The 17237-nt window shown below is 38.7% G+C and overlaps 2 protein-coding genes across 6 annotated transcripts in view; one reads left to right on the forward strand and one right to left on the reverse strand.

Annotated features, from left to right (window-relative positions):
• The window catches only part of PANK1 (pantothenate kinase 1), a 48219-nt gene extending 45065 nt beyond the window's left edge, over positions 1-3154 (reverse strand). Inside the window, exon 1 of one of the 3 annotated variants that reach the window (XM_074590841.1) lies at positions 2891-3154. Coding sequence is in view for 1 of the 3 variants with exons in the window: in XM_074590839.1 (XP_074446940.1) it covers positions 2891-3090 (200 nt within the window). In the remaining 2 variants the exon portion in view is untranslated. The remainder of the gene's footprint in view (positions 1-2890) is intronic. The other 2 variants (XM_074590843.1, XM_074590839.1) reach the window with 2 other exon arrangements.
• Positions 3155-3259: 105 nt separating this feature from the next.
• Positions 3260-17237, forward strand: part of KIF20B (kinesin family member 20B) — a 42269-nt gene continuing 28291 nt past the window's right edge. The window contains exons 1-13 of one of the 3 annotated variants that reach the window (XM_074592480.1): positions 3260-3366; positions 5727-5883; positions 6413-6499; positions 6613-6729; positions 6901-7039; positions 8973-9157; positions 10305-10353; positions 11025-11219; positions 12680-12791; positions 13255-13326; positions 13811-13957; positions 15764-15926; positions 16954-17205. In XM_074592480.1, coding sequence (XP_074448581.1) covers positions 5728-5883; positions 6413-6499; positions 6613-6729; positions 6901-7039; positions 8973-9157; positions 10305-10353; positions 11025-11219; positions 12680-12791; positions 13255-13326; positions 13811-13957; positions 15764-15926; positions 16954-17205 — 1674 coding nt within the window. In that variant the 5' untranslated portion in view covers positions 3260-3366; position 5727. Of the gene's footprint in view, positions 3367-4272; positions 4344-5726; positions 5884-6412; positions 6500-6612; positions 6730-6900; positions 7040-8972; positions 9158-10304; positions 10354-11024; positions 11220-12679; positions 12792-13254; positions 13327-13810; positions 13958-15763; positions 15927-16953; positions 17206-17237 lie in introns of those variants that run through there. The other 2 variants (XM_074592481.1, XM_074592483.1) reach the window with 2 other exon arrangements.

Consider the following 17237-nt stretch of genomic DNA (forward strand, 5'->3'; position numbering starts at 1 on the left):
CCCCGCCAGGAAAAGGGCCCTGACATCTTGGCCAGCCACCCTTCACTGCTGGGGTGGCTTTCACCAGCGCTGCAGGGTGAGTGGGGCCGGGAGGGCCTTTGTGGTGGTGCTAACTCTGGACATTACTGCAAGCCTCATGCTCTGGGCCACGTCACCTTGTCTCCCGTAATCAATATGACGTCTGTTCATGTCTGTTTGAAGGAAGAAACGCTGTGCCAGTCAACTTACACAGGACGGCAACGTGAACATTTGTTTGCCTTCAGGTGACCACCTCTGGGCTGCTCAGTTCAAGGGAAAGCTTAAACGCTAAAGCACAAAAATTAGACTGATGAATCCAAGCTATTTTTCTCTTATGTTTGTGACCTTAAAGCTAGTCTTCATTTTTCAGATAACACAACACCAATTTTTACAGAAAACCAAAAGGAGATGTTTTAGGAGGGATGAGCAGGAAACAAGCAAATAGGTAAAGAACCAAAAGTCAGCCACAGAAAAATGATATTGAATGAACTGGGAAATGTGAAACTGAAGAAGTAGCTCATTGCTTAAAAGAGATTATAAATGAAAACATACCTAAAGAAAAATAAGCAAATGAACAGCCTGCAAAGTCACGAGTTCATGAAATCAGTTGAATATACATTAGAAATAATGTCACCTGAAGGTAACTGATGGGAGCAGGACAGTAAGGGTACCACTATATAGGTTCAAATTAAAGGAAGTGTGAAATGCATCCACATGACTGTGCAAATAACAAGATAAATGTCAAGCACTGCCCTGAAAGATAGGGGTGAAAAGGGGCTGACATGGCAGACTAACAAGAAGATAATGCAACGCACCATTTTCCTCCAAGACACCTGTGTGACAAGAAACAAGAGCTTTCTGTGCCAGTCGGCTCCAAATGAACCCTGCAGAAGAAGGGCTTTGCCTCCAACCAGGTCGGGAAGGCAGAGCTGTCAGGGCATGGGGAAGCATAGCAGAACCAGGAGGGCTGAGGGGGAAACTGAAGTACTTTGTTAATTCCCTGGGGAAGGTGAGTTGAGTACAAAGAAGCTGAAACCAGTCCTGGTTTGGCTGCTGCTCAGATGTGCTGAAGGATGCTGGGCTGAGTCCCAGCAGTCTTGACTGCGTCTCTAATTACTTCTGACAGCAATGTAAAAGCTAGCTGAGATATGCTGTCTCACAGGGCATCATCTCATCATTCAGACAAGGAGCATAAGTTTCTAAGGGTAATGGTGAGAGTTTCTAGCAAGTCATTTATAAAAATTTTTTTTCCCCTTGGGAAGTGGCAACCTTGCTCCACAAGTTATAGAGAATTTGAAAAGAAACATTATCAAATTTCATGGGCGAATGATTTAACAGTTTTGGCAGCAGATATTTTTGTTGCAACTGGCTGTCCTTGCACAAACCACTTTAAGGAGAATATACTGGTGGAAAGCCATAAAGGTTATTTACATAGATGGAGTTTCATCATCTCCCACTCCAAAACAGGCTGGGTTGGTTACGCTGATATAATGTTTTCTTTATCATGGTTTGTGTGAGGCTAGGAGGGCATGTTAGATTGTGTTTTAGTTTGCTCTTCTAGTATGCTGATGGTAGTCCTTTGAGATACTAGTTTAAATTATGCAGCATATGCAGTATTATAAAAACAGTTTCAGAAATCTAATATTCAAACAAAACCAAAATATTGCTTGTACCATGAACTTTGTTATGCCCCGACTTAGCAAGAACAATTTTCTGCAGGAAATAGCCCCCAACCTTTTTAGGAATATACCTTGCAAAATATTCTGAGAAGATATTCAGTTTTCCTTTCCAACAAGTGGAAGAGAGCAACTTTTAGGTTTGGTCCCAGGAGCTAATTTTTCCCTTTCTTTGAGAGCCACTATCAGTCCCCCCCGGTATGAAAAATGTGGCTGGTTTGGCATTAGGTTAGTTCAGCAGTTTGAATTCACTGTTCTGTTCAGGATAGAAACCAAGATACTTTTCAAAAAGTTAGCCTTAGTCCTAAAGAATGCCTACAAGAGCTTTTCAGTTTTGTTTGGCAAACAATTTCAAATTCAAGGTTGCACCACTTTCTGTTGTTAAAACAGACCAACTCTTGCAACGTGGCCTGCATCCAAACTGAAATCAAGTACACATCTTTTATTGATATGACATAGCCCCTGTTTAAAGAAAGATAGGATTTAATCTTAAGGACAACCTGATCAAAGCAGCTGATACAGGATCCATGTAGAATTATTCTTTTACAGAATTGCTTGCACTATCTGGCATTCTTTTCTTCAAATAAAATAAAAACATTTGGTTTTGGTAGTTACTGACTACTTTCAAGTTACTTTTCCTTTTATTTCAAACAGTCAGACGTTCCTTATTAAAGTTCAAAGAATTCCTGTCTGCATCTAAAGAGAAACTTATGGTGACTTTTGTTACCAAAACCTGTACATTTCTATACCCCGAAGTTTTAGACAGAGGATAATGTGTTTGGCATTATGACACTGTTTTGAAAATAAAGCCAAAGGATTTTTCTCATTGCTGTTTAAGAAATTCAATTCCTATCACGCAAATCTGGTACCAAACAATAATTTACACCTGGGCAAGGTTTTAAGCAAATATACCTTACTAAGCGTTTTCCACAGCTGTCACTCTGTCAGCATTGTAACCCAGCATGAGGAATAGGCACAGCCTGAACTTAAAAACGGAGTTTCCCAATTCTGCCGATCCCTGTTCCGACATAGGGCACCTGCATCTTGAGCAGGTCACCGGGCTTCTTCCCTTCCACTGCCTGCAAACAGTGATTATCCTGTTTATATACACAGGCTGCAAGGCCTCTCGGCCTGCAAAACGCCTGTGGAATTAGCATCACTGTAACCACCCGGAGTATGGACGAGGTTGAACTTACATGCATCCTGCTGCCAGGCCTGCGGGAGGCAAAGCCCGGGCCCTGCAGACGGCAAGCCAGGCGGGTGAGGGCGGGCCGCGGGGCCGGCCCGGCGGGGACAGGGCGCCTTCCCATGGCAGTCGAGGTGCTGCTGCCGTTGAGGGGGCAGGCCCCAATGGCTCAGGTCTCAGTAAACACCAACCCCCATACCCCACTCCCATTGCAAAGCCCAGTCGCCGCCTGAGAGGAAACCTCCCCCGGCTGGGCCCCGCTCTTACCTCCCCCAACGGGACTACACTTCCCGTCAGGCCTTTCGCCGCAAAAGCGCCCGCCCTCCCAGAAGGCCGCGCGGCGCCGCGCACTGCCATTGGTCGGATTTGAAAAGAAGCCGCGGCAGTGCCGCTTGCGCGTTGTTGGTTGCCCGGTACCGGTTGCCCGGAGGAGTGAGGGGAGCGACGCGGCCTTCGCCCAGCGCTGGGCGTGGGCTGAGCTCTCGGGTAAGCCCTCGCGGCTTGTGGGGCCGCTGGGCTGTCGCTTGGGGTGGGAAGGAGGCGGTGGTGGCTGCCTGGGGGTCGTGGAGCCGGGAAGCGGCGCTGGCGGCCTTCGTGGGGGAGGTGTTGAGGCCTCCTCCCCTCGCTGCCCCCTGCTGCCGTCGCGGTTACTGGCCTTACGGCGGGTGAAGAGTCGCGAGGTGCTCTGTGAAAACTTTTCGGTACCGCTGTGGGGCCGCGCAAGCCGTGGGTAACGCCCGGCCCAGGGCCGTGATGCTGGCAAAGCAGTGTCCCGTAAGAACGGGAAAGCAGTGTAAAGGCTTGAAGTGAAAGATTGTTATTTGCAGATGGAAAACTTTCCTTTTAAAAACTTTGAAGTGTAAGAGCTGCTGCTTTGTGTTTTATATAAGCTCCCAGGTTTGGAGCCTTTTCTACCCTATCTTGTGCTGCCTGACAGTGCTACAGGCTGTGTGTCTACTGTGACCGTGCTTTGCTGCGCGTGCCACTCTGGTTCCCCTTCTCTTAGGGTGTCTGCAGCTCTAACCTCTGTTGTCATGATAAGCAGAGTTACAATAACATATCCCGGTATACAGCTACCTTTTAGTGGCTGCAACCGAGCAAAATAGCCATTTACACTAGAGTCTCTAAGGTAATTATAATGGAGCATGACACAACATGGAGACAGATGGACTGTCTGCATCTTGGGTTTTGCATGCAGTCAGTGGGTCTGAGTGCTGGGCTCATATAACACTTTCAGTTCTGGCTTTGCATACATAGCTTAATGTATGCTTTTTCTTTCTTAAGTAAAATGATACAGACTGAGAGCATAATCTTGACAAATCACACTTTAAAATAAGCTTATGTTTAAAGTAACTAAAATGTCAGTTATCTAACAACTATGTTTCCTGTTAAGGCCTGATAGGAGTTTTGCAGTGTGACTTTGCATAGCTGATGAGAAAGACTTCTAGGTCATGACAGCACAGGTATGTTTCTTTCCAATAGTAGCTTATTCACAGGTCAGTGTTTGTTTAAGCAGTGATAATATTTCAGGCCAAGTTTTTCCTGTTTTTCATACAGTTGCCTGATAAAAATAAAACTTGTGGATTAGAAGAAACAAAATAAACATTGCTGCTTAGTTTACCTCAGCTTTACCTCATTTGCAGCTTGGTGGTGTTTGTCTAGCTTCATAAAGTTCTGTGTCTGTCTTTTACAGGCTAGATAGGAAGACTGAGCTGTTAGGTGTTTTGACACTTCTGAACATGTTTCAGTTTTTATGCTGGGGGAACAAAAATGTTATGACTGCTTAATAGGCAACACTCTTCCTGAGCAAAGGCACTTTGAACCAGCCCTGGTGTGTCCATTCTTTTAATGAACCCTGTGTTCTCCACTAGTATTTAGAGAGACAATGCATATGTGTTGCTGTAGCATAGATGCAGGAATGTAGTGTTAGGAGACCATTGAATCACTGTGTCCAAAGCTTCAAAAATGTAGGTATCTAATTGCTAGAGAGCTTGCTGACGTAGTCTATGGGTAATTGCCCGTGAGTTTTTTTAATCTGTAACAGAAACTGCCAAATCACATCTGTAATATCACAGGAAAAGGCAATAGGAGAGTAAAGTGCAGACAAAATATACTAATATTTTAAAATAAACACTGAATTGATTTGCTTTCATTTTTTGTAGCAAACTTTCACTGTCCAGATTCTGAGATGCACAAAAATTATTAAATTATGGTTTAATAAATGAATTGCTGATCAGCAAAATGACTAAAAAGCAATACTTTAACTTGTACTATAACACAAGGTCTTCTAATTTTCTAATGTCTTCTTTAATAGCTAAAATTATCTATTAGTCTTTGAAATGTTTCTGAACTCTGTCTTATATTAAGCTACATTGTGTTATCTTTGTAATACCAACCATTTATCAGGTCTTGCAGAGATAACCATGAAGTTTGCGTGACTCTTGCAATAAGCTTTTACTCTAATTGGACACTAAAATGGAATGATGGAGAAGGGGCTGTAGAACAATACGTTTGTGGCTTTTTTTTTATATTATAAATTGTATCTTCCTTGTCAGATGTGGTTTTTAGCAGGGTTGCAGTATATGTGTAAGCCTTTTCCCTGGTAAACAGTTGCTCTTCATTGAAAGAAGAATGGCTGTTCTTGTCTCATCATGATATGAACCCCTTTGCGGACCGTCTCCCCAGCTATCAGAAACTTGCTATGTAAACTATGAAAAGGATAAAGAAATCTTTCTCCTTAAAGAAACTCCAGCTATTGGTCTCAAATTGACTTGCCTTTTAAGGGACTTCAGAAGCCCTACATTATGTGATCAGAGAGCAAAAAATAGTTTTGTCTTATCTTGCAGGATGGAACCGACTTCAGACAATGAGAAATTTTCTAGACCGTCCTATATTGATAGTGTTGAGCTGCCTCAAAGAACAGGACCAGTAAATGTAGACGATATTAAGGCAAATCTCTCTGCTGATTTTTCTTCAGTTTCTTCAAGCTCAGACACAAGCCGGGTAAGAAAGTTTATGTTTACATATTTTTTTTTTTTAAAATAAGCTTAGTCCTTTCATTGATAAGACTAATCAGAATTTTACAGAGAAGATGAAAATCATCTTTAGTATGTTTTTAATTTGGAGGAGATACTTGGGATTAGATTAAGTTGTGTGGCACTGCATTGATACTTTATGGGGTGCGTTAGTCTTCTGTGAATGAGGCTAATTGCCTGTTCAAAGCAGCTTAATCATTGGATGTTTCTGTGGGTTTCATTCTTGATCTCTAGTTGTTCAGATCTCTCAATGTATTGTGTATATATATGTGCTGCAATATTATTAACTCTAAGTTACTAACTCTAAGTCACAGAAAACTTCTGCAGGGACCTAAGTACTTGTAAAAACTGATGTAGTGAATTACCTTAGCTTGCAATGTCATCAAATAAGTCTGTTAAAAGTATCCCAATGAAAAGAAAAATGCCTTAACGTGCTAGTAATCAAAGAAAGAATCTAGTCAAATTTCTAACTTCTTTATCCTTTTTTTTAATTTAAGAGGAGCAGTTTGGAGCCTAAGGGACACATACAAGTTTGCCTGCGTGTTAGGCCATTTACACCGTTGGAAAGAGAAAATGAATTGCAGGTGTGAAATTTATTTAGTTTAAAAATACTTCCAATGTATGGGGTTTCTTTTCCTGTAAGCTGAGCTCTTTATATTCTTTTTATGCCTGCATTGCTTGTATTTCCTTTTAATAGGGCTGCGTTTCACTTGAAGATTCAACAAGCATCATACTGAAGGCCCCCAAAACATCTTTGAGTCGACTAAGTGAAAAAACTGCTGGACAGATGATGCAGAAGTTCACTTTCTCACAAGTAAATGATTGTCTTTAGAAGTTTTTAATTTATTCCTGGAAAGTTATTTAACTTTCTGGTTTGCTTGGTATTAAATGATATTTTTTAAGTTGTCAATAGCCTTTAAGATTATAAACATACAGAATTTAAAATATTCTTTAAAAAATAAAGATGTTTCTTGGTAATGCTCAGGTGTTTGGACCTGAAACAACTCAAGAAGAATTCTTTGAGGGTACCATGAAGGAACCAGTGCAAGATTTCTTAGATGGATATAATCGTCTTATTTTTACATATGGCGTTACAAATGCTGGGAAAACCTACACATTCCAAGGTATAAGTAGAAACATGTTCTCCTTAAATTAACTTCCTTTTTTTAAGTGAGGATTAATTATAGCAGAAATATTGTAACTTTTTTCTTTATTTAAACTTTAGGCCCTATACACTGGCTTCTCTTGAATATTAATAAATAGCCTTTGTAAGTCTCTTAAAGTCTCTTCCATAAGAAATATCCCTAAACTGCCAACAGACAGAGTCACTGCCAGAGTTCACATAAACATATAGTTACTTTGTAAGGCTGTAATAATGCTGACTAGTTGTGTGTGACTTTTCTCTTTTCCTCCAAGTTTCCTCCAAGTATCCTCCCCCAGGGAGGAGTGGGAGTTAGGAAAATACATCTTCTATATATATGTATCAGGATGTGAAAAGTGTAAGTCACTCTACACCAGACTAGCGTTTTTATTATTATAAAGGTCATATGCATCTTACCTGTGCTATCTTCAAATAAAGCATAGCGTTTCAGTCTGTTTCAATTATTATAGGCAGAGAAAAAAATTTTTGAAACATGTTTCATTACTTCCAAGTATTTCTGTCTTGTCTCAAGTTTCTGAGTTTATCAATAATATCCTAGGAGACCTTGTCTCCTGATGCACTGTTTCTGTACTGTTAAAGCTCAATATCCTTTCTGATCAGATGATGTCATTCATTAATTATTTTTCAAAGCATTTTAACAAAAGAGTTGATGGAAACAACTTCTCCTATAATGAAATAGCAGTTCTAGAAGCTCAATTGCTTATTTTATACACAGAAGTAGTAGAAGGAAAATGAGCTTTATGCCCTATGAAATTGAGCTTTATTGATGTGACGTTGTCCTCTAAGTGATCTTTTGTTAGGCAGATTATAGCTACAGACTACTGACAGTACTTTCAGTTATCATTAATCTGAGACAATAATGGGATGCTCTTTTCTGTCCTAATAAATAATAGGTAAATAACAAAACCCAAAATTTCTAAGGCGTACAGTCCCCCATGCTTGACTAGTTTGGGGTATATTGTGTGGTTCTTCAAGAATTTTTGATTCTCATCTTTTCAGACTCTTGAGACTCATGATATTATAGTTTTAGGACTAAACCATCGATTTGTGGTACAAATTGGCAGGGCAGAATGTTGCCTGCTGGGTGCTCAGATTTTCTCTTCTGTTATCTCCAGTATTGTCAATATAGCCTTTCCTTCTGTCTCAGGAGTAGGAGAAATTATCAGAGGTTGGAAGATGATGCTGTCGGGGTCTGAGAAAGGACAGTAGTTTCTCTTGCATTCTCCCCACTCTTCCCTTCTTCTCTCTGGTTTAGAAATTAAAGTTAAGCAACCCCTTTTTAAACTTGCATCTGGATTTGGAAAGATCAAGCGTGAACTGAGGCTTTTATTTGACTCCTTTCTGCCTTTCAAGTGCAAAAGTTGTATGCCCTGAGAAAAGGGTCTGGGACAGGGAAAGGAGTGAGTCTTCACAGGATTTCTAGAACTTTTTTGGTAGGGTCTGTAGAAATAGTACAGGACTGGAGCTGAGAGATCAGTCATCAGCTGTATTTCAAGATCTCTTCCTTCAGAGAGAGAGTGAAGGCAGCCTATGAAATGCATTTGAAAAACTGCAAAACTCTATTAAATGTCTGTTGGTTATGGTTTGTTAGTTATTTTTTTTCTTTAAGGCTAAGCTTATGCAGAATACCCCAATAGTTTTTGTTTTATGTTATGCCCCTTACTGTCTAAGGGGTAGAGCATGAGCTGTTGCTGAAAGCCAAATACCTTCCTAAACACTCTAATGACACTTCTCTTACCTTGAAAATACAAAAAAATACTGCTTCATCCTGTAAGTGACTTCCAAATTCCTCATGTATGCCTTGAGATAAGAATTGCTTATCTTTCTGTGTTCATTTATTCATATAACTTGTTCACAGTAGTAATTAGGATTTTTCTTTTGTATATTGCTTTCAGGGACAGAAGATGATGTTGGTATTCTGCCAAGGACCATGGATATGTTGTTTAAAAGTATTCAGGGAAAGTTATACACAGCAATGGATATCAAACCCCAACGATGTAGAGATTATATAAAGCTGACTAAAGACCAAGTGAGAGAAGAAATTGCTATTAAAAATTCAATACTTCGTTTAACAAAAGAGGTAGAGTAGTGCTTCTTTCTATACTGACAAGTACACACATATTTAGATAGTTCAATCTTCAATACCTGTTAACTTGATTTTTATCTATGAGTTAAGTAACTGGACTTCTCCATTGTGGGAGGTAGGTGGCAGCAAAATTCTTCAAGACTGCACTTTGAAAGTACAGGCATATCTTAAATCTGGCTTTAGCAGTCTTTAAGGACCTCAGAAAAACCTGGTCACATATGTGTGTTTGAATACACATATATGTCCCCTCCAATTTCTAAATCTGTGGTTATAAGAACAATACTTCAGCTTATAAATTGGGTAGCAATGTTTGCATGCAGAGACCAAAGTTTTGATTACACAAATATTTAACTATTTCAGGAATCATTTTTATGGAATTCCAGCTTTATATGAAATATAGTCTTGAGAAAACATTAAAAAAACAAACAAACAAAAAAACCCCAACCAAAACTAAGACTGCAAACAGAGTGTATGTGTGTGAACCTCATAAGCTCTAGCTGTAGAATTTTTCTCTTACTTTTTTTCTTTAAAAGAGCTCTGCAGAAGAAAATTTTCTTTCTGAAACCTAAACTTTATTTCAAGTGTGAAATGATTCTACAGCCTGTGTCATAAAGCAATAAGCTGCTCGATTTCTTAAATGAACAAGTGTTCTATGCTTACCCCTGTTTCTGAGGGTTGACCTAGTAAGCTGTAAGATAAGGAATGCTGAATTAGCAAAATACTAATAACAAAAAAATTCAGGACTCTCTATATTCACTGGGTTAAGAGTAATGTGTGAACTGCAACTAGACTCCAGCAAATCATCCTGTTAAATCACCTTGTTTCTCTGTGGGCTCCCACCTCTATTTTCCGGTGGCTATTTTTCTTCTGTTTCAGCAAGCTGAAATGCTGTATACTGTGATAGGGCCGGATGTAAGGGAAGTGTTGGGAACGAGTATTAATGTAAGAGCAACCCTTTTAATAGGAGTGTGCAGGTACATTGAACTAGGCATGATGTGTAGCCAGAATCTTTGTGTTGGCATATTGCAACTAGGCTGTATTTCTATCTAGTAGGACAATAGAACTGTTAGAAAAGTAGCTGGTGGTGTACTGGTGATATACTGTCAACAATATATCTTAAAGTCTTTGTTCCCTTTTGTAGGTAGACCATCAAAAAAGCACTCGCAACAAAGCACCAGTTGATTCTAAGGGTATGTTTTATGTTAAATAATAGCAATTAAAGCTGGCAAAGAAGCTTTCTTAAGGCCAATAACTGACTTCTGGCCTATGTTAATAATAAAATGACTACTTGGTGTTTTTATGGGTTGTGAATTGGATAGTGAGCAAGTTATCTGAGCAGAAAACACAAGGATAAAATGGTTAGAAGGATACCTGAACAGGCATTACATGAGATAAAACTAAAGCAAGGAAAAATAGTACTACTTATGCTATGGGCCCTAGTGGTATCCTCACAGGCTTTTAGAGTACCTGTATGTAATTAGATAAAACTAATTCTAGTATTTAAAAACTACCTAAATACTAGTTTTGCTTTAAAAAGTCAGAATGAAGTGTACTTGTCAGTTTAATTCTCTGTCTTCTAAAGATATTGAAAAGACGTGAATAATTCCAACCAAGCTGTACATGTTTGATAGAATTTGCGAATGGTAAAGGAAGTGGTAGAGTAGGTGTCTCTTTGCAAGTATGTAGGGTAAGCATGCGACTTCCAGATACTTAAGAAAGGGGGGAGAATATCAGTGGATTTTTCTCTGGGGTAAGTGTTTTTTAGAAGGCTGCTGTACTATCAACTTTCATTTACTAATTTTTTTAAATGAAATTTACTTTACGAGACCTGTATTGACTTGTAATATTTTGTACTTGGCAGATTTGGAAGAACTCTTAAAAGACTCAGAACAATCTAGCACGACAGTGAAAAATTACGTGAAGTTTTCTGTTTGGGTTTCATTTTTTGAGATTTACAATGAATGTTTTTATGACCTACTGATTCCTATATCAAATGACAAGAAAAGAAAAACACTACGCCTTGCTCAAGACATCAAGGGATGTTCTTATGTAAAAGGTGATTAGAATAGATTGCAAATTGCCAAATGTGTAACTTGAAAAATTGGTCTTCCTGTAATAATGTTTCCTTCTAGATTAGAAATCTCCTAACTGTATTCACTGTGCCACTAGAAATGTCTACCTTGACTATGAAAGGCAACAATCTGCATAGATAGAAGTACTTGTACCTTTAATAGTGTTTTCTCTTCAGTCTTGACTGTATCTCTTAAAAGCCTGCATGCGCTCCACTACCTCGATATTTTTTTGAAATAGGAGAAATGTTGAAAACAATTGCCAAATTTGTTAGGTTTCGGGTTTTTCCATTTTCTTGAAAAAAAAAAAAGACTACAAATATTTTTAACTATAGCTATAATTGGCTCAACAGTTTTTCGGGTTTTTTGTTTGTTTTTTTTTTTTTCTGTAGATAAACAGGCTTGAGAGAATATGTGAGAAAGTTCAGTCTGACTACAAATTATGCTTTACAGTATTCTAATCAATCATAGAATCATAGAATTGTATTCTCTTAGAATCATAGAAATGATGTAATTTGTTTGGGGCTGGGGGCGCAGGGAGTTAACAGAACTCATCAGTTCAATGTTTGTTTCTGGACATGGAAAAAATAGGGTTTGAAAGCTGTTTGATTTGTTACAGGTTCTTTAAGCAATAATGACACCAGTTCTAGATGAAAGGCTTTTTTGTAGGTGTTTGACCTGCTGCTTTTCTTTCATATGCCAAACTATAGACTCAAAAAGCTGAATTGGACAATAAACCCAACTCCTTCATTTCTTCAAAGACTAGAAAATATGTGAAGTAGGAAATAGTCTGCTTTGAGTTATGCTTCAGTGTAATCTTTTCCTATAAAGCTTGAAAGTGTAAGGCTGTTCGTGATGTTATTGAGGAAAACCAGTTAATGATTTTCTTGTTTTTTTCTTGGTCACAGCTGCTATCTTTGCTAGTATAATTTTGGTAACCTCTAATTTAACAGAGGCTATAATGTTCATATTATAAATTCTGTTAGTAGGGTTGTAGGTTTTTGCTCTAGCACATACCAAGATGACATACAGCCATTGTATTGCATTCTTCACTGCTGTTTTTCAGTTGATGGCTCTGAAAGATATCCAGATGGTTTATTTTTTTTAAATCCCCCCCCACCCCCCAATATCATAGGCTAAAACAGAGAAGCTGTCCAGGTAAAATTCTGCCTTGATGAATGTGAACATGGGGCTTTCATATTAGGCCCTACCTTTTGGCTTTGCAGTGCCAAATAGAATGAAATGATGTGATATACTTCTGTTCCCATGGAAGGAGGAATCTTGATCTTATTTGTCATCATATAATTTCTATGTGAAGCAGGCTTAGTAAAATGTTTGTATGTCTCAAGTAAATGTATTATTCTTGGTGTGCATACATTACCCCCTAATCCCATCTTTCTTTTTGATTATGATACTTACAAGATTATAATATTTTTTTCTTCCTAAGATCTGCAGTGGGTTCAGATTTCTGATTCTAAAGAAGCTTTTAGACTTCTAAAACTGGGGTTGAAAAACCAGAGTATTGCAAGCACGAAACTAAATACTTGCTCCAGCAGAAGGTGAGAAAGATCTTGAATAACATTGGGCATTGGATGGGGTGTGGGAGGAAGGAGAAACTAAAATATGGCTTGTGGCTTTTAGGAGGTGAAGAAGCTTTAACAAGGTCTAGGTATCTAGGTTTCAGTTTGGCATTCTTTAGAAGTACTTGACCTAATGCTTTAAGCCAAAAGGAATCAATCCTTCAATAAGGTGTACAGAAGCTAACAGCATTTTATCAAATACTCTCCTACAACCAAAAGCACTTGGTTTTGTTCCACATAAATGTCTGAGGAAAATGCAAAATAACTGCTACATAAATATCTCTTTAATAAAAAGTTTTTGTATCTGATGGAGTATATGCTTAGATATGTTGACAGATTCAACAGTGTTTTGAACAGATGTTCAAAAATAGTAGGCTAAAAATATTTTGAAGATATTGGTCTACTTTGTCACTTCTCTGCTGATTTAAACTTCTCCTTTTAGTCACAGCATATTCACCATTAAGGTACTGAAAATTGAAGATTCAGGAGCACCACGAGTGACCCGAGTCAATGAGTAAGTTCAGAGAAGAGTCCTGCTCTTCTTTTGTGAAGTTGTCAATTATCTTCCATGTTGGTGTACTGGTACTGCACTACACACCCAGTGCTTCCTGGTAGAGCCTCAGGCATGTATAGTGGTTTTCCCACTTCCTACACTCGTGCAGTACTTGGCCCTCTGCCTTCTAGCCATCAGGTTGCAATGCTGTTCTGTATCTTGTCTCCTCTGTTCAGCCCAAGGTTCTGTGAGCCTGCTATGCTCGGGAACTCATGTAAGTCCTCAGAAGGAAGACAACGTGGGGGGGAAATAGGAAGTGTGTGGGAAAGGATTTGGCAGGAAGTAGTGTAAAATCTTATGGGGAAGCAACATTGAAAAGGATGGAACCATTCATGCAGATGAAGATCAATAAATTCTTCTTCTAAGGAAAGTGATGGTTTTTAAAAGTGAATAATTTGTGCATGTTCTGAAGTAAATAAAGTGAGTTTTCCTTATCTACTTTCAGATTGTCAATGTGTGATCTTGCTGGTTCAGAAAGATATACCAAGACTCGCAATGAAGGTGATAGATTGAAAGAGAGTGGAAATATAAACACCTCTCTCCTGGCTCTAGGCAAGTGTATTAGCACACTCAGGAACAGTCAACAGTCAAAGTAAGTCCTTTTATGAATTGCAAACTGGTTGTGGTTTTTAGGTATTGCCTACAATGTTTAAAAGCTGTTTTTTAAAATACACAATGCTAACACTAAGTTTTTGGTAGATGTATAGACTTGTAAAGTCTATACTGTAAAGTCTTGTTGATCTACCAAAGTTATCTTAAACTTGCTTTGTTTTGCTCTCTATTTAAATAATTTAAATTCTAGCATCCTTTAAAGGTACTACCGTAGACTTTAGCAGTTTAACTTTCTTCTTCTGAGCTTGGCTTATCAAACAAACTTTGGAATAAGTGTGTAGTTTTTTTTTACTAGTATCATAGTAAGAGTCAAATTTTCAACCTTTTGTTACTCCTCCGAACTAACTCCATTTTCTATATACTTGTAGTGTAACATTTTTCATCAGCAGGATATTGCAGTGCTATCATAACTGTGCACTCCCTGAGAAAACTTGTCTGTTTTGTCTAAGTCTTGACATAACTTTAACTCTCTCCTCCCGATCTAGCTAACCATATGCAGACAAAAGAAAGCCTTCCCCCTATTTATGCCCTGGCTTGAGGATCTGAATAAGAGTAAAATAATACAAAATGTTAGCTGTCCAAAAAAAGTACAATATACAGTCACAGCTAGATGTAACCATCCAGGAACTGCTTTCTCCACAGGTTCTCATTTGAAGATCTATTTCTGTCTCAGAAGTTATATGAACTCTCAGTCTGCTGATTGATATGCCTGGATGTGCTTTGCCAAATTCACTTACCCCATAACACTGTTCTTGAGAGGCTATTCAGAGTCTATCACACTTTAAGATGAAAAAGCTTGGCTAGTGTTTGTTCCTAATTAACCCTACATTTTGTGAATTTATGGTTTTTCTTATCTTCCTGTTATTTTCAGGTAGGAAGGATGCATTAAAGCTAGTAGCTGCTTAGAGGGCTGTTAGTGTATTCGGAATGTCTTTTTCTGATCTTAACAATATAGAAGAAACATTCTGAAGCATAACTTGAATAGGAAGCAATAACTTTCTTAAAATGATTCTTGTTTATCCGTCCTGCAGCAAAGCTACTTATGAGCTGTATATGTATTCTGTCAGGACTGTCACTATCTTGCTGAGTTCTGTAGCATTATTCATATAACTGAATAGCTGTCATGTGTCCGAAACACAGGCAACTTATTCAGTGTGTTTAGTCATGTTTTAGGAATTCTCATAAAATTTCCTATAAGCATCAAAACATACATCACCAGCTGTTAAATTAAAGGGCACAACTTCTGGTTTAGAAAATGCCAAACTGCTGGGGGATTAGGAAAAAAAGATGTGAGAAGTATCTCCATGTGTTTGCTGTATACTCATTTTCTTGTCTAGATGCTTGCTACTGTCCATTCTCAGAGGCAGGACACTGAGTGAGAGAGCCCTGATAATGTTGGATACTGCATGCCTAGAACTAGATATGTCCTTTCCATGAGTGTGGAAAGAGGTGGGGTATATAAGAGGTGGGGTATATGTCTTTTCCATGAGAGAGAGATGGGGTATAGCATAAGGGTATGTGACCTACCTTAGGCAAGATGTTGAACATGCTTTTGGTTTAAGTGCTCCTGCTGACTATGGCTGTAGCCTATCTGAGATAATGGCTAAAGCAGCAGTCACAACAGCCATGCAATCTCTTCACAAACAGCTGTATCTAGTCCAAAACAATTTTAATTGGTTTAAAGACTACTGCTTTTATAAATATTTTTAAGTCTTCAGGCTGGATAGCTCTTACACTGACTGTAAATTATTGAACTTCTGGTCACTTGTTCTTTTGTCTTTTAAAGGTTGCAGCTGCACATACCCTTTCGGGAAAGTAAATTAACTCATTTCCTTCAAGCATTCTTCAGTGGAAAGGGGAAGGTATACATGATAGTAAACATAAGCCAATGTGCTTCAGCATATGATGAAACACTCAATGTGCTAAAGTTCTCGGCCATTGCACAAAAAGTAAGTATGTTGTAGTTTATCTTGTTGACCAGTACTTATGACTTGCATTACAAGAGAAGGTTCTCTCACTTCTAAGAATATGAATTTAGTTAGTGTTGGTTTATCTTCCTGTGTCATGTAGCAATCATATTTTCTAATTACTCCTAGTCAGGCTTTCTTTCCTTGTAAAGCTTTTAAAAAGGCTTTGGAGTGTGGGGGTGGGAGCATGTCCTACTGAAAATCCATGATTCCTATAAAATGCCCAGCCTAACAAGACACTTGCTATATTGGGAAGAAATTTCCTGAGATCTAGGTAAGCTTTTCTTCTGTACTCATAACATGCTTTCACCTAGGAGCAATTCTAGCTGCCCCATATACTACTAGTATATTAATTTGGAATATTGCTTACCTGAAATATTGATAAAACAGGTTGAGCACCAAAGAGAGTTTGAAAGGTCATTTTTATGTCCATAGAGGCCTTGATGGGAAGGAGGAGGTTAAGCAGAATGTGTAAAAGTTAAGTGTAGTGATATAACCTTGGCAAAGTTAGAAGACAGAATTATTGGGGATCAGTGCTGGAAGCCATGGAAAACTTGTGTTGACAGTTAGATATGTTCAAAAGAATAGATCTAGGCCTTTGGAATGTGGGCTTATCTAAGCAGCTTAAGTACAACACTAGAAGGAGCAGATTGTAAGGGTGATAAAGCTGTTCGAAAAATAGAATCTGCAGGATGACATTTGTGTAATGCAACTAGAAACTCAAAGTATAGGAAGTACAGAAACCTGACGGTGCATGAGGTATCGACACTCTTGTAGGTTGTTGAGGCAGTGAAACTTAGTGTTCTTGGGATCAAAAGAAGGGTTAGACTATAAAGTGACTTCTTTGTACTCTAGCTGGAAACTGGTCTAAGTAGCGACTCTAAACAGAGGATAGGCTGGGGGAGTACTGTGCTCAGGAGACCTATAGGAAAATGCAACAGGTATGTCTTGGAAGTGCCAGCAGAGGTTTGAAAAATACTGATGACTCTGCTCTTTATTTTCTGGGTAGGTTGTAGTTATGGACGTGTCTGTTCTTCCCCAAGATCAGTCACTTAGCCAGAAATCAGCAAGAGAATCATCGCTACTCTGTGTCTCTAAAATGCCAATCCCAAACAAAAGACCTACTATCCTATGGGACAGTAGCTTAGAAGATGTGATTGAAGATGATGCTGAGATGGAAGAACAGAGTAATATGTCAAGAGAAGAATCAGTGCAGAAATACGAAGAAAATAAAGTTCTTGTTGGAAAAGAAGAATATATGGTATGTGCCAGGGCTACTCTAAGAATTATGTA

This window comes from Larus michahellis, chromosome 6 (assembly GCF_964199755.1).
Source record: "Larus michahellis chromosome 6, bLarMic1.1, whole genome shotgun sequence".
NCBI lineage: Eukaryota > Metazoa > Chordata > Aves > Charadriiformes > Laridae > Larus > Larus michahellis.